Source organism: Neltuma alba, unplaced genomic scaffold, assembly GCF_004799145.2.
Source record: "Neltuma alba isolate B1F8T4 unplaced genomic scaffold, ASM479914v2 tig00010781_pilon, whole genome shotgun sequence".
Taxonomy (NCBI): Eukaryota; Viridiplantae; Streptophyta; class Magnoliopsida; order Fabales; family Fabaceae; genus Neltuma; species Neltuma alba.
In genome coordinates, this window is record NW_021635599.1 from 51,892 (window position 1) to 77,042 (window position 25,151).

Consider the following 25,151-nt stretch of genomic DNA (forward strand, 5'->3'; position numbering starts at 1 on the left):
TGATGGTGGAAGAGCCCTCACGCAGAAAGAGAAAGAACTTCACCACGGCGGATGAGGAAGAGAGCCAAGTAGAAAGGTTTTTAAAATTGTTTGTTGACTCTATTGAACTAAGAGGAGACTACAAACAAGCACAAGCTAAGTCAAGAGACTATTATAAGATGCTCTGTCATAGAAGTTTTGGGAGGGTGAGTTATGGATTTCAAGTACTTTCATGCAAATGTTTACCTTTTAGCATGTCTCATCTATGACTTCTCCACTTTTCTTTTGAAATTCTAGCTTAAATCATTATGAAATAATGCTTGCATCTATGACTGGCAAAGCTGGATATGAAGATTGAAAGGAGGGTCATGTTAAGAGGAAAGTGGTGGTATGAAAGAAAGGATGAGAAGGTAGGATTTGAAAAACAGAATTCACTAGCCGTAGTAATCAACAAGTTAAGGGGATTAATCTATTGTTGTGCTATGAAAATATTAAGCTGTCACTCCGCTTTGCGTAACTTTGATTTTTCGTCTTTGTAAGTTTTAACTTTCAAAGCATTGTGATGGTTGGGTTCTATTCTGAATAGAACTCAACTATTTTTGAAGGAAGATAAAAATATAAGGATTAAATCGTGATAAGTTGAAGTATAAGAATTGAGTTAGAAACTAGATGAGACTATAAAGATTAAATAATTAATTTTTTTCTTTTGATTTGGATACAAAAGAAAGAAAGAAATAAGTACAGTGACTTTCTGCATAAAATTATCCAGGGCCTTTTCAATTTGCATATAATATTGATATATATATATATATTTATTGATATTTGTGGGTAACAACCATGCTACTAAATCCAACTCTGCTTGTCCGGTTGAATCCGTGAACAGGTAAACTAGATTGCTGATGAAGAATTTTAGAGAAATTGATCAGATTAATTTTATATTTTCTTTTTTTAATTAAATCTGAACAACATTAGTTTAAATTAAAAAGAATAGTTATTAATATTTTTAATATTTTCTTTTTTTAATTAAACATCATATTTTTATTTTATTAATATTATTTTGTTGAATTATGTGTATTTATACACACTTATTATATCCATATTTGTGAATTAATGGATTAATATGAAAAACAAAATGAATTAATATCTTACATTTATAATCAAAATTAACTCATTAACTGACTCTTACGTGAGAGGAGTGTGTCATTATTAAAGAGATATTCTATTTTGTTCTTGATTAATTATTGTTTTTAAGAAAATGGTTGAAACTCATACAATCAAAGAGGGGAGAAAAAGTATATGGAGACACTAAAGATGCAATTTTAAGAATTTATGAGAACCTCAGACTTAATGCAGGAGAGCAAGTGTTTTCATGTAAAATGTAGAATTCATAACCTGAGACTTATCTGCCAAGTATAAAAATGTCGAATTGTATCTCTGTTTTTGGGACTAAAAACAGAGCTTTTGGTTTTAGGAAACTTCAAAGAATTTAACATATATATATATATATATGCATGTGTCGGTATATATATATGTATATATAAGACTACACATAAAGAAGGAATGGGAGAGGATGGATCAATCCCATAGTCAGCAACCGCAGCAACAGTCCTATGACTCTCCACCTATGAAGCCTCCTTCTTCTATTCTTCTATGCCCGCATTGTCCCTGAAGGACGCAACAAATCCAACTTTGGTTTACGCCGGAGAGGTGGCTAAGAAAGAGCAGAGTTATATATGGTGAAGAGATGATGATGACGCAAGAAAAGCGTGAGGATGAGAATGGAGTATCACAGCTTCCAACCAATCATTTGAATACCAAGAGTCCCTATAATGTTCAAGCCGTTTGCTCTGTCAAGATATTTCCGGCATCTTTTAACGGTGGGGGATCAACGTCACAAACGGCTTAAAGTTAAAGGAGTGCATTAATGAAAAAACTCACTATAACTATGAGGATTGGGAGTTTAGTTTTCCCATTTTATTTAGTTAGATGAAAATAATGTAACAATGAAAAGCAAATATCATCTGATGACTTTAATATTCCAGCACAAAAGCGTATCAAATAAAAATAGTTATTAAGCTGAAAAGTAGGTAAAAAAAAATGATCTTCAAAAGCATTTTTTTTACTTAACTCTTTTCAGTATATGTAACTAGTCCATTCTCTTAAACTCTATCTCATTCGTAATTAACCATTTTTAATCATCAACAATTAGCTCCAATACGAGGATACATACGTGCAGTAAAAAAGCAATCTTATAATCTTAAAAATAATTAATAATACCCCTATTTTGCCATTTTTTTATATAATATAAAAATGTGATTAGAAAATTTTTAAATCATATCACCATAATACAATTTGCGCCGAACATATATTGTTAAAATGAATTTTCATAACAAAAGACTGTTTATCACTTCTTTTTTTTTTTTCACTATAAAAATTCCTCTTAATAAACCATCAGTCTTTTCTTTCTTGTGTCTATAACTTCTGATTCTCCGTGTATTTAAACATTGGATAAAGCAAGGCCCAAAAAAAAAAAAAACACATAATATAAAGTTTTCCATGTTAATTTTCAATTCAGTTCCTAGATTTTCCCATACATAAGTTTAGATTTTTTTTTTTAAAAATTCATATATATATATTAAAGTAATAATTTCTTTTGCTGATACAACATATTGTTGTTGATTGTAGTTGTTATAGTTGTTAATTTTAATTTTTAAGTGAATCCATGGGTTATTATTTGATCATTATATGACTGAAAAGATAGCAAAAAAGTTATTAATAAATTCATGATAGTTATAATAAGCATTACTTCTCCGGTCCTAAATATAAGACTCATTTTATTGTGTAATTTATACTATAAGACCCACTTTGTAGTGTAATTTATATTATAAAATGGGTCTTATATTTAGGATTGGAAGAGTATAAATTTTTGTTGAGAATTTAACTATATTTTTTTTTTTAAGTTTCATATCTTCCTATTTTTCTTACGGTTTTCTTAATTTGACAATTCCCTATAGTAATTGTTAAACAACTCAACATCAGCAAGTAGAGGCATATAGTTTGAGAATATTGTCAAACGTCATGAACAGGATAATTTCGGTGCCTCCTCATAAAAAATATTATATAAGAATAAATCGTATCCCCAAAAGTATGAGTGCCTGTTTGGGTCAGCGTTTGCTGGCCCAAACGTAGCTTATAATGACTTATAAGCTCAGTGAGAAATTGGGACCGTTTGGCTGAGCTTTACAACAATTGGGCTTCTGAATTTTTAAGCCCGTTGAACGTGCGATTGGGAGAAGCTGGAGAGGGGGAGCTTCTGGATTATGGACCGTAGCTTATGACCGTTCTGACAAAGGAATATATTCCTTTTACTTTTCTCTCCATCCATGTGCGTTCTCCCTATTCCCCCGTGAGCAGAGTCCGGCTTCTTCAACCCGAGCCCCCACTTGCTCTCTGTCTTTGCTCGCCTCGACAAGAAGGTCCGTCCGTGGTCGCCTCCGAGAAGCTCCGTCGCTGGTGACCGTGAGCTCTGTCCCGTCATTGTGGTGAGGTCGGCTGTTGGGTGGGAGGTGTGCATGTCCAGTGGTCGGAAGTTGTCTGGTGTTTGACCGTGAGCTCTGTCTGTGGTCGCCTCGGCCAGGTCCGTCGGTGGTCGCCTGCAAGAAGGTCCGTCGCGTCGTTGGTGACCGTGAGCTCCGTCTAGTGTTTGACCGTGAGCTCCGTCGCGTCGCCTGCTCGTTCATCACAAATCGAATCAGCTCTCACCGTCTGCAACCGACATCGCATTTGAGCCGTGCGTGGAGTTCTTCTCTTCCCAGAGCAATACACCGTCCGATCTACCTCTGGCAGGCTTCGGTTGGTTGGATCAGGTTGGCCGGTTTAATTTTGTTATGTTGGTTTTCCGGTTTGATCCCTGTGGTTGCTGTGGTCCTTGAAATTCCGGTGGTCCTTGAAATTCCGGTGGTCCTTGAATTTGTGGTTGCTGTCGTCCTTCAAATTCCGGTGGTCCTTGAATTTATGTTGTTACTGATTTCGATTTGTGATGGACCGACTTGTTAGTTCACTGAAACAGGGGCTTCATGTTTTGAATTTTATGGTTTTCGGTTACAATAATTTTTTGTTGGATGTTGGTTAATTGTTTAATGAGGATTTTCTGCCTCTGTTTTTTACGGACGAAACAGGGATTAATGGTTTGAGGAAACGGCTCTAGCTTAATGAGAAAATGAAGAGCATAAATGTGTGTATATGACCGAAGGCTTGGGTGTGCAGTGTTGGGGATTTAAATTGTTCAGTATATGTCTGTTAATGGCGAGATATGTAACTCTGAAATTGTAATTTTCAGAATTACAATGGTTTTTGTTTTGCATGTCCCTAGCTTCGGTCGATCTCTATGAGGGTAGGGTAGAAGAGAATGAGATGGTAACATGGTGTATATATGTGTGTCCGGATGGTTCATTTGATAGAGTTAATTAACGGCGTTGATAGAGCAAAGTAATAAGACATTAATTTGTACTATACAAAGAAATTAAGGACTATGTGGGTAATTACTTAAAAATCATTTGGAATTAATTTCGGGAAGTCTCAATCAAAATAAATTTAATGTTGTTCTTTCTCCTGTTATATTCTCTTACTTCTCTCTAATATGATATTTATTTAACTAATTTAATTATATTTAAAAAGTTATGTAAATTAGTTAATTATAATAAATATAACATATTTTTGTAAATAATCTTGTTCATCATTCTTAATTTGGTTTTTATTTGACTTTTACATAGTTAAATTAGGATAAAAATTAAACAATGTAATGCAGTTTAGGTTCAATTTATATGATATATTGAAAATTTAATTTCAAAATGTTCACAATCAATTACCACTGGAAAATAGTGGACATTGACATTGTGATTATATATTTATAATTTTAAAAAATATTGAATAAGAAAACTAAACAGCTTATGCAATTAAAATGTGTTACTTGGTGATATATGTTTGTTTGGTTACAATGTATGTGTTATATAATACGGCTTTCATTATTACATATTTAGGGCTTTGGTTGATTTAGTTGCTCTTATCTCGATCAAAGGGCGTAGAGAAATGGATAATGACAAGGGAAAAGCGACATGGGATCATTACACGACAAAAATTCTAATCGATGTTTGTGCCGAGCAAATAGTACACAAAGAAAGACAAGGAACATCGTTTACAAGACCTGGTTGGTTGAAAATTGAAAAGAATTTTCGGGAAAGGAGCGGGAAAATGTATGACAGGAAGCAACTGAAGAACAGATTTGATGTATTGAGAAAAGATTGGAAGTTGTGGGAAAAACTGATGTCTGGGGAGACTGGCATTGGTTATGATGCAGCCACAAATAGGGTGTTGGCCTCTGATGAGTGGTGGCAACGAAAAATACTGGTAATTATTTGTGTTAGTTGAGTTTTAATTTTGAATATCAGAAGGAACAACGCTTAATTATGCCTAATTATGTTCATGTAGGTGGACCCTAATTTCAAGAAATTTAGACATCAGGGGCTGATGTTTGCATCAGATCTGATGAAAATATTCAGAGATGTTGTGGCTTCGGGAGAGTATGCGTACGCACCATCAGCCTCACAGCCTCAGCCAGCGTTTGCTCCACAGCCTGACACAGAAGAGGAGGATGTTTATAGAGTCGGGCTAGACCAACAAGAAGGGTCAGGGGATAGTGAGGATGAAAACTTTGGTGTGGACCCAACAGCCAGTGCCTTCACAAATGACTTCGCTGCTTGCAACATAAACACCCCCGCAAGTACTGGACCAAGTGGCTCAGGAAGCTATGGAAAGAGAAAGAGGGGTGAGACATCAGATGCAAAGAAGAAGAAGAAAGTTGCTGCAACTACATTAATTTCTGATAGCCTGAGTGTCATAGCAGCTGCTTCTGACAAGCGAGCAGCAGCATTGGTTGAAGATCCCCAAATAGTTGATAAGGTTTTGGCACACCTGACTACCGTTGAGGAGCTTAATGATGACAATCAACTATATTATGCATGTGCCAAGATGCTTACGCGGTTGAGGTGGGCTAGGCGAGCCTATTTGGGGCTTATGCATGATAGAAGCAAGTTGTTGAGGTGGTTGATACCGGCAGCACAAGACCCAGACACATGGAAGTGACCTGCAGAATAGGATTTAGTTTAGGACTTAGCTGTTTAACTATTGTTATTGCACTTGTTAACCTGAACTACCTGCTGTTTTAACCTAAACTGATGTGGCATGTTGTAGGAACTTTATTAATCATTATGTAACCTAAACTGATGTGGCATGTTGTAGGAACTTTATTAATCATTATGTAATATATTTACGCTAATTTCTACTTGTCATCTATGCGTTTGGTTTTTCTGTTTGCAGTATGAAAATTATTTACACTTTGTTTAGTGTAATCCTTATAATGCTTACATTTTGTTTTCACCATAATTACAGGGTTAATTCCAGAAATGGCTAATTGGAACGATGATTCACCATGGAATGAAGATACTTTATGGAATTGGAATAACGATTCACAGCCAAATGAAGATGACCATTCAACCATAATTAATGAGGAATTAACACAATATGAAGCAGTAGGTGCATTGGTTGGTCATTATTGTGAAATGTACATGTTTAAACAACCGTGCAGAACTAGTGAGCAGACAGGAAATTTATGGGTACAAGGCATTATGAATGGGCATGATGATCGATGTCATGAAATGTTTAGAATGGATAAAGATGTTTTCCACCTCTTATGTACTAAATTGGTGGAACATGGTTTACAAAAGTCTAAGTACGTAGGAATTGAAGAAATGGTTGCGATGTTTTTAAACACGGTTGCACATGGACAATGCAATAGGATGATCCAGGAACGATTTCAACGATCAGGGGAAACTGTAAGTAGGCACTTTCATAATGTACTGCAAGCTTGTCTTAGCCTATCGAGTGAACTTATTCGACCCATAGATCCAACATTTCGTGGAACTCATAGAAAAATTGAGAACGATCCACGTTACTACCCATTTTTTAAGGACGCAATCGGAGCAATTGATGGCACTCATATACAGTGTGTTGTCCCCGCTGCAAAACGAGACAAATTTATTGGCAGAAAGGGATATCCATCACAAAATGTCATGGCTGTATGTGACTGGGATATGTGTTTCACTTTTGTCTTGGCAGGATGGGAGGGATCTGCACATGATGCTCGTATATTTGATAGTGCTATTACAAATTCATCTCTTAATTTCCCTCATCCACCTCCAGGTATATGTTTATGTGTTCCAATCATGCATGTTCTTTTAATTATTTCATACTTTTATTCATTTCACAATCTCTCAAATTGTTTCATGAATCATTAGGGAAATATTACTTGGTTGATGCGGGATATCCAACACCAAATGGATATCTAGGTCCATACAGATCTGAGCGCTACCACCTTCCAGACTTCCGACGACAAGTAGGATTCCGAAATAGCAACGAAGCCTTTAATTATTATCATTCCAGTTTAAGGTGCACAATAGAAAGAACATTCGGTGTTTGGAAGAATAGATTTCAAGTCCTCCGAAATATGCGCAGTTACGACTTCCAAACACAAGTGTATCTGGTTTGTGCAACAATGGCCATTCATAACCTTATAAGGAGACATTCGAGCTCCGACTTGTTTTTTGAACAAGCTGAAAATGGTAATAATGTGGGTGAACATGATCAGGCTGAAGCTAGTCAACCATCATCTTCAAATGTTACATCACAGTCTTCATCGCATATGAATCGCGTCCGTGATGCAATCAGAGACCAAATTATCCATAGCTTATCTATTGATTAGTTATGTAATATTATTTAGTTTCACTTTATTGCAATACTGTAAATTGGAGTTAAAAACATGTTTACCCATTCAAATTATGTTTCGATTTATATTTGCAATTTTTTTTCCATTTCTCTTATGTTTTCAAATTTAATTCTCTCGATCAATTTCACTTTTTCATATCAAATTAACAATAATTCACTGTATTATATCAATTCATTTTTTTTTCATGTTTCACATTATATTTAAAATTTTTGTTATGATTTTTTTGAAATTTTAAAATTTAATTCACTCATTAATTTGACTTCTTCATAATAAATTATTTTAATTTCATTGTATTATGTCAAATCATTTTTTATTATCATATTTCATTATTTATTAACACTTATACCCATTTTAGTCATTTTATAACCAAACTCACTTTTACTCAACTATAATCCAAACACCTTTTTACCAATCTCACTTCTACAAATTAGCTTTTCTGAACTCCAATCCAAACACAATTCAGCTTATCCAATTTAGCTTTTACCAACTTCACTTCTCCATAAGCTACTTTTCCTATAAGCTGCTTTTCCAATCGCTCATCCAAACGGACCCTGAATGATCATATAATAACGCCGGAGAAAAAGATAGGAAAACATGAAATTTATATATAACTAACCATTATTGTTATTTAAGGTGGACTCAAAAGATTAGGATGTACTTAAGACATCACCATGACTGAATTTTAAACAAAAGAAAAAGAAAAAGAAACTTAAACTATAACAAGCTAACCTAATAATTAGGACTATAAAATCACACCTAATTTTTATATCAAAATTAAAATTTTTAGCAAACTGCCTCCACCGCAAGTCTCTTTGTGATATCTCCACAGTTAGTCGACCCAAAGGTATTCTCAGATACATCAATGGAGCAAGTCTGCTTACCAACGCATGCCTGCATTATGTTAAGTAATTAAGGTAAATTAATTAGTTATTTACTGAATTAATCAATTAATCTCTGACTGAATGAATGCATAAATATAAAATATTTAATCCAAGTAGTAAAAAATGTAATTGCACATAGCTGATGATATGTTGCACTCACGGATCATACTTGCACTTGCACAAATCAGATCCTTCTGACTAATTAAAATTTCAAAAAGGGATTTTTTTTACCAATTTTTCCAAAAAAGTATGTATACATCAAGAGATTAATTACCTTCTCTATAATTGAGAGCGCATCCTTATTACTTTCACATGTGCCTTTGTTAAATGAACCACATGTGCCTTGAGGGTCTCCAAAACTGGCAAATTTAATGGCAGAAATTGGACGACTTTGGCAAGATAGTTCTAATGTGTGGTTTTCATAGGCATTTCCACAAGCAGTTCCAACACTAACTGTTCGGAAATTTACATATGACGGGTTTCCTCCCATCTCCTCTAATAAAACCAATGTGTTGTCACCGTCTTTGAGGAATGATCGAGGAACATGATACCTGAAAAAACATATTTAATATATTGTTTATATCAAATTTGAATGGCTAGGAATCTAGATTCCTTACTCTAAGAAAAATCAAACTAACCATTTTTGTGTAGGCTTTCCACAGTTGGAAATACATTTTGCGTTAGAATATTCACCGCGATAATCACAAGGATCATTAGTGCAACCATCTTCTGCAGTCAAGTAGGTAGGCCAATAGCGACCGATATTGTAACCATTGACCCAAGCAAATCCCTTACCTAGTCCTTCCAAATCCACCACCACAGGGTCTTTTCCAAGAGGAGCTTTGAATGTGGTCTAACGCATTTAAATTCACAAATGAATGAATCAGTTATCCACAATTTAATTTTAATTATTGGACTAAAAATGATATAATATAATACGTCAATTGTTAGGCACCTTGTACCAGGTGAAGCTTCTGTTAGTGGGTAATTGGTCTGATGCCCATTTGGTGTTAAGACTAGACTCTTCACTGAAGAATTTTTTATCCCAACCATCCAATCCAATTTTGTAATGCCACTTGTGAGAAGATAAGTCCTTAATGATTGTCTGCTCACCCTTTCTACCAACCACTTCAATTGGTCCAACCAGACCAGTGGGCCATGTGTCAAAAAACGACCCGAAGTTCTGTTCAAACAAAGAAAATATACCATTATAATTAAATCAAAATAACACAGTATGTTCAATATCTACAAATTTGCACTAACTAATATCAATATATGATTATGATACCTGGAGTCCAGTGGTGACACTAAGCAAACTAATCACATTCTTTCCATTATTCAGCTTGATCTTAAATTCAACCTCATCAGAAGAAATGCCATGTTTAGCCCCGCGAGTTCCTATATACATCAAAATTAGCACAATGTTAATTAAGCTAATCATAGTTTATTCATAAGCAAATGAAGCAGTACAAAGAAGTGCTCCTTTTACCAATATGCTGTCCGTTGAGGTATGCATAAATTACTTGGCCACTTGCATTGATTCTAAGAGACATATCATCACTCCAAATAGGATCATGTTCGTCAAGATGAAGGCTACCAAAGAAGGAAGCAAATTAAAGATTGTTAGGCCTTCCGAATTAGAATAGTAAATGCTTAGACCATCAACTAATTAAAAAATGGGGAAAATGATTGAAGAAAGGAGAATGACTTTACCTGGTGATGTACCAAAGGTAGTCACTGGCATCACTAGTGACTTCCTTTTGATCAATGAGTTTATTTGCAGAAGAATGAGATTTGCCTTTGAGAGCATCATCAATATTCTCAGGCCTCCACACCCACTTCAATGATTCTGGCTGCTTCTCAGCTTCATTTGGCCAATGCTCATTCAAAGAAGTTTGAACATTAATCTAATTAACCACACAACAACATATATATGTTAGATTCTTTGTAATACAGAATTTGGAGGGGGAAAAAAAAACCAGATTTCATCAAACGTTGTACAAAAAATCACACCTTTGCTGTGTTATACTCTTCAGTTTGACCATCAGGAAGAATGCTAACAGACCAAGCAGGAACGGTATATTGCTTTCCATTGAATGTGACTGTTGCATCAGAAGTAGTGTTAATGCTGCTCAAGAACACACTTGATGATCCATTTGTGGCATACACAGTGGCCTACAACATTTTCAACATCAAACATTATTAACCACTTCGAATTCTATCAACATGTAATATGTGCTGACAATAACTTTATTTAAAATTGTGTACCTCAACAGAATTACCGAGATCAGTTTCGTTGACACTTCCATATACAAGGTTTTTCTCAATTGATTTCAAAACCTCGTGAAGTTTCTTGAGATGGCCCCATTTTGGTTGAGCAATGTTTCCTACAAATCATTGGATCAGATTATTATGTCACATTCATTAAAAGTTATGTTGGGCAAATATATATAGAAAGAATTAATCAATTTGATTTAATAATTATGATTATATACCAAATTCATCGAGAGGAGCATCATAGCCATATGAGGTTGTAATGTACGGACCACCAGCAGTTCTACCAAAGTTGGTTCCACCATGATACTGTAATAAAACGATATACATATTTCATAAATTATAATCACACAATTTTATTTATTTTATATGTTTAAATATATATATTAATATAATTTACCATATAATAGTTTTGCAAGGTTCCTCCACTTTGGTAAAATCTGGCTACAGCAAAGGCAACATCTTCAGCCGTCCTATGTGGATCTCGATCACCCCAACTTTTATACCTTTAATAATTATAAGAATAATAATGATGAAAAATGATTTAATTAATGATTAATAAACAAATATAAAACCTAAAATAAAATGATTTAGGACTTACCATCCTACCCAATTTTCAGTCCAAATCTTAGGACTATTGGGATTATTGGGTGTGAATTGATCACAATAATAGCCGTTACATGTATTGATCTGATAAAGTGAATCAATCAAAAGTATTATAATTAGAAATTAGAAAATGATAATTAGATTGAGAATTTGAAAAAAATATTTAATTAACTAATTTTACCATTGGTTGAGGAGCATCACTTTGTTGGCACATGACCCACGGAACTCCAATATTATAAGACTCCGCCATTGAAGCACACCAATCTATGTACACCTTTCCAGCATCTCCATAAGCACCCATAACATTCCCATACTCATTCTCGATCTATTAATTCAACAAAATAAATCAATTTGGTCCAGGAATTGTGTAAATTTTTTTAGAAAGATCAATTCATGAGCTACTATATAAAAGTACCTGGGCAATAATTATGGGACCGCCTTGAGAAGCAAGAAGTTTCTCTTCAGTGATTTTATTTATTATCAATGTAGTAAAATTTTGCATCTCATTCTGTGTAAAACCAAATAGAAACAACATAAACAACATAAACAACATATACTATATAAAATATATAAAAATAATTTATTGAAATAATTAACTAACCATGAACACATTATTTGTTGTCCTCATCTCAATTCCAGGCAAATTATGCAACCACACAGGGAAACCCCTTGAAAAATAAAACGATTTAGAATTATATGATATATATATATATATATCAAAACTAAAAATTATAAAAAGTAATTATTAATTAAGTAATTAAGGATACCCGTAGTTCCATTCAGCACAAACATAAGGACCAATACGAAGAATAGAATAGAGACCAGCTTCATGAATGGTTTTTAGAAATCTGATAAGATCATTATTTCCAGAAAAATCGTATTGACGACGAACTGGTTCATGAGCATTCCAAAACACGTAAGTCTCTATCGTATTAAGTCCTCCTTCTTTTGCTTTTTGAATCAAATCAGGCCACATCTATAACCCACACATGAACAAACTCAATTTAATAATAATATATAAGCAAATCCATTTATTATTTAACAAGAAATAAACATAATAATGATACAAATATATATTGCGTGTGTGTGTGTATATGAGTATTGTATCAGATAAAAAAATCACAGACCTCAGGGGTACTCCTTGGATAGTGAATTGAACCAGAAATAAGAATCCTACGTTGGCCATAGATAATGATAGCTCTTCCATCGTGAGAAACATTAACGGCATCAGTGAGAAAAAGCAAGAGACTGAGAAAACAAAGGAATGAAAAATAGAATTTCCCAGGAGCCATGTTGACTAAAGAAAGAGAGAATGAACGAAGAACAAAAAATAGGAGAAAGTTTGGACGTATGAGATAGCTGAGACTGAAGAGTTTATATAGAAAAAGAGAAACGCATGCTTATGGAATTTTACGTATATTTAACGGCATCAGTGAGAAAAAGAGAGAGACTGAGAAAACAAAGGAATGAAAAAAAAAAGAATTTCCCAGGAGCCATGTTGACTAAAGAAAGAGAATGAACGAAGAAGAAAAAATAGGAGAAAGTTTGGACGTATGAGATAGCTGAGACTGAAGAGTTTATTCCCAGGAGCCATCACTTTCGAGATTTCTAGCAGTATGGAAATTTGAAAACGTAAGTGACGCTCCTTGAATTGATCATCACATCTCCATCATTTATGGACATTATTATTGATGATAATATGGTTGAAAATTTTTGTTCATGCCGTATAAGAAGGACATGAACTCCTTTAATTTGATGGATCCACATAAACACGGCTTTGACTGATCAGAATTAGAATAAGAGGCATTAATGCCAGTTTGATTGGTTGAAGAAGATATATGTTCCGAACTCGTTTGACTTAAAGGTCAAAAAACCTAAAAGACTCAGAAAAATGATACTAAATCCTTAATATAAAACCTAATTAAGTAATTTGAAGAGATTAAATAAATTACTTTAAAATATTTATATTTATTATTTTTTAAACTAATTTGTCTGACTCATAAACTGATATTTAATATAATAATACATATAAATATTTTAGAAAGATTATGTAATATATAATATACTTAGGTAATCAATCAACTGTGTCTTATATTAAGCCGTGGATGTAATGTTAAAATTCATGCGACACATTTCATTAGGTCCCATCAATAAATGTGCAACGTACCGTTTCAAACTCCCTGAACACGGCTTTGAATAATCTGCAGGATTAGGATAACATGCGTTGGAAAAACTTTCCATGAGTTTCCAGATTTCTAACACTGGAAATGGCAATATCAACTACTGTTTTTCTTCTTCTTTTAATTTTTATCTTTTGAAAAGTTATAAGTTTGGATTTTGTTATCTAGGCCGCACGAGAAGAGGAACGTCCCTTTTTCTCCTTCAATAGATGTATATATTTATATCTTGAAAAAAAAAAATTTTATCGTCGGTCTATGTACAATGTGAGAAGATTCTTCGTTTATCCTCTGAATTAATTGTCCACTTTAGATCATAAAACAATATTTCCCCCTCATCCATAACTCATATAGTTTTGGCCATTTGATTGTTTGTTGTTGAAATTCAGGGTTGAAACAATAAGGGAAAATCACAAAAAAAGACCTTTAAAATTGAAAACTTGCATATTAACAAAAATTATTGTCAATTTCTTATCAATTGCTGTTAAAACCAATACTAATATTGTAACAAGGCCCCTTTTTACAATTTTTCTATTTTTAATGTCTATTTTTATTTATTTTTCCAAACAATAATATGATAAATGGAACTGGGCTATGGCTTGCAAAGTAATTGAAATGCTGGGGAATGAAATTAACTTCAAAATAAACTTAAGCAAGTGATGATGATGAGATAACCATAATAATATTGACGAATGTGGTTATAAATATGGAAAATTTGCTGAGAAGTACCTATTGGAAGTCTTTTATTACCTAGAATTACGAGAAATTTGTTTAAGGTATTGAGTACAACTCATTTTCGCAAGTACTCTCTCCGTCCTTTTTTATAAGCAACAATTACTATTTCCCTATTGTTCATAAATATAAGTAACATTCGCAAATTGTCTTAAATTTTTGTAACAAATTTTCTATTTTACCTCATTAATTATTTATTTTGATACTCAATATATTTATTATCTTATTTTGCAAACCATTATCGCTCTCAATCACACATTCTCTCTCTTTTATAACTCTCTTTATGATAATAATTTTCTTATTCTCTTTTTATACTCTCTCCCACACATAAATAAGGGTATTTTGGAGAAAAAATTTTCATCTATATAAAGGAGTCTGATGTTGCTTATAAAAAGAGACGAAAGGAGTACAATGTAACTATTCTTCAATTATGTACAACCTATCTACAACTTCGAACACCTTAATATGATTTTTTTAATAATTAGTTATAAATTTTTAAAGTTAATCCAAAAATTTAAAATTACCAAATAAATAGTAACTCGATAATTAAAATATAAATTTTTAATCTACGAGCTTAATTTATAATTTGCTTGAACCGTAGCGCTCCTAAATGCATACTAAATGGGGTAAAAAGACGGGTGTTTCAACACTCCTTGAATTAACCACATCATTGTCACCATCATTTGTGAAAATTATCATTGAGGATTATGTAGTTGTAAATTTTTATTCACGTCATGTGAGAATTCATTTCCTTTCTTCTTCTTCCTTGTTTGAACCCATTGATGCACTACTATAGAATGAGAAATACTTGACGTATCATACTTGACAGTTATAAAAACATTGTCAAATAAGAGTAAAAATTTACGGTTTTATAGGAACTATGAAATATTTTTAGAATACTTGACGATTCCTTTTAGAACCGTTAAATATTTTGTAAGAATACTTGACGGTTTCTTTAAGAACCGTCAAGTTTAATAATACTTGACAGTTGTTCAATGAAATCGTCAAGTTCTGTCATTAAAAACTCCCAAATCTGTTCATTTCCCTCGACCTTAGTTTGAAATTTCAGGCACCCTTCTTCTTCCCAAGCTCTGTCCAGGTCTCACAGACCTATAATTCGCCATCCACACCTCATTTTCAGCCTTTCCCTTTGGCTTTTGTGGTTCATCCTCCACCATTGTTGCTCTCTAAATTCTCAAAACTGTTGTCGGCCATCTCGCAAGGACAGAGAACCCACGCATTGCTGGAGGCTAATGCGAACTGACAAAGGACCCGACTAAACAATATACAACTTTCTGGACCCCTTTTTGGTCTTCTATCTCTTACTCTTGCTCTCTCGCTCTCGCTCAGTTCTTTCATTCTCATATTGCGTTTGCTGCTATTCAGAATCTATTCAAGCACTCTAGCTGGTTCTGTTCTTTCCCTCTAGTAAGGTTACCGGACGTTGTGTTCCTTCCTTGTGGTAGGAGCTACTTTGCCTTTGCTCTTATATTCTAATTCTTCTTGACTTATGCTACTGTTCAATTATAGAACGAAAAATAATAAATCATCTTTTACATGTTCATTTTCTCATGTTTGTTCTGTATTATAATCGTTACTGGATATTTCTCTTTTGTTTTGTAGTTTGCGCATCTTCATTCCCTTTTACTCTGATCCTTCATTTTAGCTTCCCCTTGGTACGGAAGACTCTCAACAAAAAAAAAAGGTTAGCAAATATTTTTGTTGTATCCACATCACTATTTCTCATATATCCTCTCTGTCTATTATGTAGGGGTGACCAAAACCGAACCGTAACCAATCATCGAACTGAACCTATTTTCGGTTTTTCAGTTCGGTTATTTTGGTGTTCAGTTTTGGTTTTGGTTTTATTTTTCTTAAATTTTGGCGATCAGTTTTTGGTTCAGTTATTAAAAATATTTCGGTTTAAAACCAAAAAACTGAAAAATGAGTATATATAATATTATATATATAATAAATATATATATAATAAGAAACTAAGCTAGGTAAAAGCTTCTAGTGAAAAAAAAAAAAAGCTAACGTAAAAGCTGATTGGCCCAAGTATATTTCTAACTAAAACTAGCCCAATATATCTAAACCCTAAAGCAAGACAACTTGTCATGTTTTCTTTTCTCCTATCACAGCCTCCTTATCCCATATCCTCATCTAATGTGCAGCTTCCACCTCCCCACCACACAATTTCAGAAATGCCTTCTTCTTCTTGCCAACATATCTCAGAGCATCATCAGCCTCAACTTGCTCTAATGCTCCCTCCTTCACACTCTCTTACTGATATTCTTTACTGCCACGGTGTTGCCTTCTTCTCTCTCCTCATATCGATGCTTTTGCTCTCATTTCCTATGTGATGCTTATTACTTCATCCATGCTTTTCCTCTTCTCCTCATTATTCAACATCAAACACAAACACACACACACACACTTGCTAAGTCGATGTTCATATTTTATCTCTCTCATTCTCTCTTTTGCTGAGTCACCATTCTTGTTCAATATCAAACACACACGTCTGCGACTTCATGGCAAATTTAAACAGGAGAAAAACTAATATGCCTATTAACCGATTAGACTAACTGAAACCAAACCTGACATATTTTGGTTAGGTTTCATTCGGTTATTGAGAGAAGATTAGTTCGGTTCGGTGCTAAAAAACATTTCAATTCAGTGATAGGTTATTTTGGTTTCCAAACCAAATTGAACAAACCTATTGCACACCCCTACCATTATGCATTTAATGTGTTTTGTTCATGACTTAGGAGTACTTGAATCCGTCTTTTAGATATAAATAAAACCTCTAGCAAGGCACACCACTAATAAACTACATGCACACAGGGGTTCATTTAATGTAGAGAAAATTTGAGCAGTTATGATAAGAGTTATTAATTATCCCACTAAACTTGTCATTGAGTTCTTATGCTTGAAACCAAAAATGTTATTTATGAAAAACAATTATCATTGTTGAACTTATAGTTGTAATTAACCATAATCAAGGTTTCTTTGATGATACATTTATAGAGCTACCTACTGTGATTTAGATTGATTTATGTATTTGAAGCTTGTTTTTCAAACTAAAGTGAAAGTGAATTTTTGTTGAATTACTAGTTGGGAACTATGGATAAGGAATGAATGTCCACTAATCGTCCATCAAAGGAATATTGGGATGGGGTAGAAGATTTTGTTAAGTTTACGGTTGCGCACACCGATGATCCCAATAGGATTATTTGCCCCTGTCTTAAGTTTTGCCTTCTGAAGTGGATTTCGCCATCTAATTGTGAGAGCCACTTAATTATCAATAGAACCGATCAAAGTTATAAGTACTGGACAAAGTACGGAGAGACAGGGGACGTGAGTAATGGTAGGGCATAGTGAAAGCTGTGGATCGTTTAATTTTGACACAATTACATGTGAAGCTGACCATCTTGAGGATATGACCAATGCGATTGAACGAAAACTTGACGATTGTCCTAAAATGTTTAACAGATTGAAGTGTGATGCTGAGACACCTCTATATGAAAGTTGTACTGATTTCACAAAATTGTCTATAGTGTTGAAATTGTATAATTTGAAGGCAAGAAATGGGTAGAACAACACAAGCTTCACATAACTACTTTTACCTGTTAAATAAATACTATCAAAAGAAACGAGCTTCTGAGCAAAACGTATGACTCAAAGCAAGCGTTGTGCTCCGTTAGCCTCAGCTATGAGAGGATACATGATTACTCCAATGATTGCATTTTGTTTAGGAAGGAGTATAAGTCACTAACTGACTGTCCTAAGTGCAATGCGTCGCACTACCAAGGGAATAGGAAGAGCCCAAAAAAGGCATTATGGTATTTTTCCATTGTGCCAAGATTCAGATGCTTGTATAGTAATGTAGAAGATGTAAGAAATTTGATGTGGCATGCAAATGAAAGGATTGAAGATGGCATGCTTCAGCATCCTGCTGATTTTCCAGAATGGAAGGAGTTTGATATTGAGTATTCTGAGTTCGAGAAAGAAGATAGAAATCTACACCTTGCATTAGCCACCGATGGGATGAACTCATATGGGATGCAAAGTAGTACCCATAGCACATGGCCAATGATTTTGTTTATATATAACCTTCCTCTATGGCTATGCATGAAACACAAGTATTCGATGATGTCTATGATAATCTATAGGCCAAAGCAATCAGGAAATAACATAGATATATATTTAGCTCCATTAATTGAAGATTTGAAAGTATTGTGGGAGAATAGAGTTGATATATATGATGCATATAAGGAAGAAACATTCAAGTTGAGAGCTATGTTGTTTGGCACAATTAATGACTTCCTAGTGTATGGTAATCTCTTAGGGTATAGCATAAAGGGCAACCTGGTTGTTCCATTTGTGAAGAGAGCACAGATTCCATAAGGTTGAAGTATGGAATGAAAAATTCACATATGAGACATCATAGATAGTTGCCTTGTGATCATACTTACCGGCAATTTAAAAAATATTTCAATAAAATTCAGAAAAAGGTAAGGCACCTACACCGTTGACTGGGGAGGACATATTTTAAAAGGTGAAAGATATAAATTGTGAATTTGAAAAACCTTTCGTGAGGCATATTAGGACAAGCGGGTGGAAGAAAAGGTCTATTTTCTTTATGTTGTTGTATTGAATAACCCTGAATGTGAGACAGTTTCTTGATGTTATGCATATTAAGGAAAACGTATGTGAAACTCTATTTGGCACATTACTCCATGTTCTCGGGAAGGCTAAAGATGGCATAAATGCGAGCTTAGACATGGTTGAGTGGGGATAAGGGAGGAATTGGCACAAGAGAATAAGGGAACTCGTACATTTCTTTGTCTGGCAGCTCACACGCTTTCTAAAAAGGAGAAAAGTAGCTTTGTGAGTTTCTTGCTACAGTAAAAGTGCTAAAAGGTTACTCTTCTAACATTAGTAACCTTGTTTCAATGAAGGATTTGAAGTTAAAAGGTTTAAAATCTCATAACTGCCATGTCTTAACGGAAAACTTTATTCCGGTGTCAATACGGGCTATTTTACTTGATAACATGCGAGTTATGATCACAAAGTTATGTTTCTTCTTTAAGTCTCTTTGCTATAAAGTGATTAATCCTAGTAAATTACCAATATTACAAACCCAAATCATAGTTACGTTATGCAAACTTGAAATGTATTTTCCTCTGGTCTTTTTTGACATCATGGCCCACCTAACCATCCACTTAGTTAGAGAGGTCCAACTATGTGGCCTAGTGTATTTAAGATGGATGTACCCAGTTGAGCGTTACATAAAAATATTGAAAGGGTATGCGAAAAACTAGAGTCGGCCAGAGGGTTGTATTGTAGAACGATGTATTTGTGAAGAGGCCTCTGAATTTTATACCCATTACTTAAAAAATGCAAGTGATATTGGGGTTCTATTATCTCGTCGTGAGGGAAGGACGGATGGAGAAGGGATTATGAGAAAGAAAGTTGTAACTATTTCAAACCAACAATGAGAGCAAGCACATCTATATGTATTGCACAGCTCCGAAGAGATTGAGGACTATATCGACAAGCATATTGATGAGCTTAAGAGAGATAATTCCAATAAACTTGAAAGTTGGTACACCAAAACACACAATAAACAATTTACAGCATGGTTGAGAGAGCATGTGCATGGCAAGTATAATGTTGATCCTAATTCAGTTTCAAAAAATTAAAATTGTTGCAGATGGACCAAGCAAACATGTGATTTCTTTCACAAGCTACCTCATCAATGGGTTCACTTTCTATACTAAAGAACAAGATGATCGGAGTAAACAACAAAATAGTGGCATAACTCTTGTAGTTAATAGCATATATATATGGAGTGCCAAAGATAAAATTCCTATCTATGCACGTATGTCATGCTTTGGGGGTGATTGAGGATATTTGGGAGTTGGATTACATTGAATTTAGAGTTCTGGTATGTGGTTGCAAGTGGGTGGACAATAATAATGCATTGAGGATTGATAACTTAGGGTTCATACAATTGAATTTGAATAGGAAGGATACAAAGAAGAGCCTTTCATTTTGGCTTCTCAGGCTACACAAGTTCTCTATGTCCCAGACCTGGCTACTAAAGGATGCTTTGTTGTTTTGTTGACCAATAAAATGAATGTGGAGACGGGGTATGAAGACAATGTAGTTGAAGATGATCCATTTCAAGGGACATCACTTGAATCTCTTTTAAATGAAGATGAATCCATGTACGTCAAGCACGATTACAATGACAGAATATGGATTTCAAAGAGGGTGAAAGTCTTTCACAAGAAGATCAAAACAATTCAAACTAGGAAGAATATACAAAAACTTAAGAGTAGAAAAAGGAAAAGATCTCCTTAAACATGCATGTAAATTCTCTTATTATTTTCTTTAATTAACTTTTATTTGTTTTAATTTTGTTTAAGTCAATTTCGTCATTAATGACTTTATTTTCATTTAATGGGTTCTGATTCATTTTGTTTGATTGAATTTCATTGTAGATGGCAGACGATAGTGGATCTAGCATCGATAATGTATCTCAGCCCAGGGATGGTTTTGACCAGGAGAGACAGCTACAGGACGAGGTAGCACGCATACAGAGGGGGCTTTGTATAATGCAAGAAGTAGTGAAAGCTTGGACGGAAGAAAATTTTTTTGCCGTACAATGGAATAAGAAAGGACAAACTATACAGTCAAATAAATTTATCAACTATATTGGGGTAGTGGCACGAAGCACTATGCCCATTACAGTGCAGCACTGGAGGAGGGTTGATTGTTCAGTGCAGGATGCTATTTGGACAGATGTATCGGTAAGATATTATAACGACTCAAATTTCATTTTCTTACAAGCTGCCTCACACTAATGTGTTATTTTATGTGTTTTGCAATCTGGATTTGATATAGATGAGAGCAGGAAGAAGTTTGTTTTGGGAAAGGCTGTGAGGGCACTATGCTTTTTCCAATATTTTGTGACACACAAGTACTTGAAGGATCTTTCCATAATCGATGAGTTCGAGGTTCCCAGCTTGATATGAGACTTGGTCAAACCAAAGGAATTAAGCTTTTGTGACGTCACGTCGTGAAAGTCAATTCCAAGTAATAATCCTTGTGTAATTCTAAATTAAATAGTCTATTTTGTTTAATCTATATACTGTTTAACTAGAATCTACTTTGTTTTTGTAGGAATTAAGCGCCCAAAATAAGGAAAGAGTAAAAAAAATGAATGTCTCAACCAAAAGGGCGCTTGGTTATGCGACCTTAAGGAAGAGGTGACTCAGAAAGAGGGATCAGCTGTCACTGTATCCTATCAGATGTTGTAGGCATTGGCCATGGCAAAATAAAGATAGGCCAAATTGATAATCCTTGAGTCAAGGAGGTTGTGGATATGATGGTGAGTATTATTATAAATTAAATAATCCTCACGTTCTTATCAAATATCTTAAAGTATGAATACTAACAATATTTGTTGCACATGAGAGTTTGTCCTAGGAAGTTTCGCAAGGGACATATTCTCCAGATGACTAGGATATATTAAGGAGGGCATTGGGGACTCCTGACCATCTTGGTCTTCTTAGAGGCGTCGGTTATAGAGTCACCAAGAGGGATTGCTTCAAGTACAGACAAAATCCCTCTTCATCGTGTGCGCCTTCCTCTGCTGAGTTTATGGAGCCAACGGAAGAAACACGCTGGTTAAAGAAGCAAGTTAAAGCGTAAGCGCTCCTAATTGATCAGTTGATCAAGAATCAAGCACAACAGCCGGCTCTGAATCTCAGCCTGAGAGGCAAAAGCAGCTTACATTCCCCTTGCTACCTGAGGTATAATACTTCTTGTATTTATACGATTACATTCAATTATTTTCATATCACACTAATTGTCTCTTATGTTTGTTCAGGGTGAAGCGGACGTTCAGTGTGTGGCGGATAGCCCTAAACATCACACTGTTGTAATGTGCCTCTCCCTGCTGATCATGTGAGGGTGCAATTGAACACTGCTATTGATCCTAATTATGCCCTTTCGATGCCCACCCTAGATGCAAAGATAGTGGCTCAAGCAGTGGGTAGCTTTGTTACTTGGCCTGACCGTCTTCTTATGTTAGAACATCCTTCAAAAGTACATATGTATAGGTTGAAACCTTTTGAATTAAAATAAACTTTGTTTTAATTACTAATAGTTTGTTTGTTACTCTAAGGGGAAGAAGAGCCTATTGGATGATCACTCATTATCATCACTACAGAAGCAGCCCTTTAACCTCGTTCAAACGGTATCATCAAGATTTCAAATTTGTCTTGGGAATATGTAGTTGGGGCCAGATTAGAATATGGCGATTCCTTAATGGTTTCCCTAGAGTTTAAGCCAGAGATCTATGATCAACTCTCATTAGACTACGTCACAAATGATGTATTGAAGGAAATTCTGACACATAGAATGGTCAGCACGAATTCTTGTAACTTTATATTAGGTATTTCTTAAAACTTTAATTAAATACTTAACTACTCAAATATTTATTCTATTGATATGTTTGTTTCTTGATTTAGGTATCTTTACAAGAATTTTATAATCCCTGGTGGCCTCAGTGACAAGTTCAAGATTATCAACCCCCACACTTTTGTTAGCCACAGACCTGATATGAAGAAGAAAGACTTATCCAAAGAGTTGATGGATATCTTCATTTCTAGGCAGCAAAGACTAGGGAGACTTTGTTTTTGGCACCTTATTGTCAAGGGTACATAATATACTGAATTTCTTAAATTCTTTTATTTTCAAATATTTTGTAATTGTTCTAATTGTCTTTTAATACTTAGGGGACACTGGATGCTGATTGTGGTCAATCCCGCAAAGCTAAGGATTTGGCATCTCGATTCTCTTCATAGGGATCCAACAAATTGACCATTTATGGTTTCTAACTGTTAGTATGACCAAAAATCAACCAGTTAATAACCGTCAAATATTTGTCATCCAAATATATGACGCAAGTATACTTGACAGTTTTTAACTGTTAAATATGACAAAAAATAATCATCAATTATTGTGTATTTCTGTAGTAGGGATGAAAGATTATTTCAAATAATATCATCTTCTAACTTAAAATCAATCAATCATTAACATCAATCATTTTCATTTAAGGCATTCTGGTCATGAACGGTGTCTAGAAAAGTAGAAATAAGATGTTGTTGTGGCATGAATAACAGATTTGTGTGATTAATTTCTAACAACGTAAGTGACACTCCTTAAATTTATTATCACCATCATTTGTGGAAATTATTATTATCGAGGATGATGTGGTTGGAAATTCTTCTTCATGAAGTGTGAGAAGGTTCGTCTCCTTTTTTCTTCATCAATAGACCTATTGTTTATATAATGTAAATCACGCTGAGTTTCTTTTAATTTTATTGTAATTAAAATTAATTTTACTGATCTGAGGCTGATGCCTTTAATAAAACTGAAATTAATCATCCGCATATATCATTATTTTTTATTCCAGTGAAATACGAGGATCATACTTCATTATCAGTAAGCTAATTTCTTTTGGGTAATAGGCAAATCTCTTCCAAGTAAATTTGCTTCATTCACAAGGTTTATAGGAATCAAACATTTGATAGATATCAAAATAGAAGAAAAATATATATGAGAAGTGTATGAGAAGGTTCCTCTTAATTCCTTTTATCCCCTGAATTAATCGTCCAGTTTAGATCATAGACGATTGTGAGTAGAGGATGACTGTTTCACAACAGTTTTAGATGATTTATTGTTGCAGGTTTTTCGAGGGTGATAAGCACCTTGACTCATTAGATCTGAATCGTACAAATATAATGTGAATGGTCTAGATTTAGGCATTTTATTATTTATTTTAATTAAAAAATTTTTTTGAAAAAAATAGTTAAGGGGTTATTTTTATTTTAAACTTTATACCCGTTAAAATGATTTTTTTTTCAAAATCAAAATAAAAAATTAAATTTGGACCTCTAAATCTGATAAGCTTGGAATTTTCATCGTCACTCAAACTCATTCTTTGTTATTGTGTTTACTTATTAGAGACAGTATTGCTTTTTGTGTATGATCTGGTAGTTATCTGTGTTGATGGCTTCCGATGTTTGAATGATGCTATTTGCTGTTGCTCTCTCTCCTAAAAAAATAATACACGGCTTCTGTCAAAACAAAAATGAATACACACATATATCCATGATATTTTCTCACAGTCCTAAACAAAAAGTTAAAGAAACTAATTTACAAATTCATTAAGAAATTTTGTCTGGTTATTTGTGAAAAAGCATGTTGATTTCTTAAAATTTCCTTTGTATTGGGGACTACTACCTTAACAGAAAACCTTCTTAATAGTATAATTAATAGAAAGAATTTAAAAAAATTATGAATTTAGGACATAAAATTAATTGATATTATATTTAGAATCGAAACAAATTCTACTAACTCTTATTTAAAGATGATATCAACTAGAAGCAAAGTATTAGCACCGAGCTCGTTTGAATTGAAGGTCAAACAAAAAAATAAGAAGGAAAAAAAAGCTCGTATAACTCTTCTACTTTTTTTTCTACACGTCAAGATAGACTACAATTACTTCCCATTTGAGGCATTCTGATTGTGAAAGACACCTAGAAAAGTAGAAATAAGAGGCTGTCGTGGCATGCATGATTGACT

The 25,151-nt window shown here is 34.1% G+C and overlaps 2 protein-coding genes across 2 annotated transcripts; one reads left to right on the forward strand and one right to left on the reverse strand.

Moving 5' to 3' along the window:
• Positions 1 to 5,203: 5,203 nt before the first annotated feature.
• On the forward strand, positions 5,204 to 6,201 carry LOC114759009 (uncharacterized). Its single transcript, XM_028948106.1, has 2 exons — positions 5,204 to 5,385; positions 5,467 to 6,201. The coding sequence occupies exons 1-2, from the start codon at positions 5,230 to 5,232 to the stop codon at positions 6,118 to 6,120; spliced, it is 810 nt and encodes a 269-aa protein (XP_028803939.1). The 5' UTR covers positions 5,204 to 5,229; the 3' UTR covers positions 6,121 to 6,201.
• Positions 6,202 to 8,404: 2,203 nt separating this feature from the next.
• Positions 8,405 to 13,037, reverse strand: LOC114759018 (beta-galactosidase 15). Its single transcript, XM_028948117.1, has 17 exons — positions 12,708 to 13,037; positions 12,348 to 12,556; positions 12,182 to 12,248; positions 11,996 to 12,088; positions 11,762 to 11,905; positions 11,576 to 11,664; positions 11,375 to 11,480; positions 11,196 to 11,283; positions 10,969 to 11,087; positions 10,714 to 10,875; positions 10,414 to 10,607; positions 10,190 to 10,293; positions 9,989 to 10,098; positions 9,656 to 9,883; positions 9,339 to 9,553; positions 8,975 to 9,251; positions 8,405 to 8,710 (listed from the first exon to the last, which is right to left on the reverse strand). The coding sequence occupies exons 1-17, from the start codon at positions 12,870 to 12,872 to the stop codon at positions 8,603 to 8,605; spliced, it is 2,478 nt and encodes an 825-aa protein (XP_028803950.1). The 5' UTR covers positions 12,873 to 13,037; the 3' UTR covers positions 8,405 to 8,602.
• Between the last annotated feature and the right edge of the window lie 12,114 nt (positions 13,038 to 25,151).

Bases quoted from the DNA above. Each gene is read 5' to 3' on its own strand.
- LOC114759009 (XM_028948106.1), top strand. From the start codon at position 5,230: ATGTATGACAGGAAGCAACTGAAGAACAGATTTGATGTATTGAGAAAA. The intron at 5,386-5,466 runs GTAATTATTTGT...ATGTTCATGTAG, and splicing joins GGTGGCAACGAAAAATACTG to GTGGACCCTAATTTCAAGAA.
- LOC114759018 (XM_028948117.1), bottom strand. From the start codon at position 12,872: ATGGCTCCTGGGAAATTCTATTTTTCATTCCTTTGTTTTCTCAGTCTC. The intron at 10,876-10,968 runs GTACACAATTTT...AAAATGTTGTAG, and splicing joins ATCTCGGTAATTCTGTTGAG to GCCACTGTGTATGCCACAAA. The intron at 10,294-10,413 runs GTAAAGTCATTC...CTTCTTTGGTAG, and splicing joins TACCTTTGGTACATCACCAG to CCTTCATCTTGACGAACATG.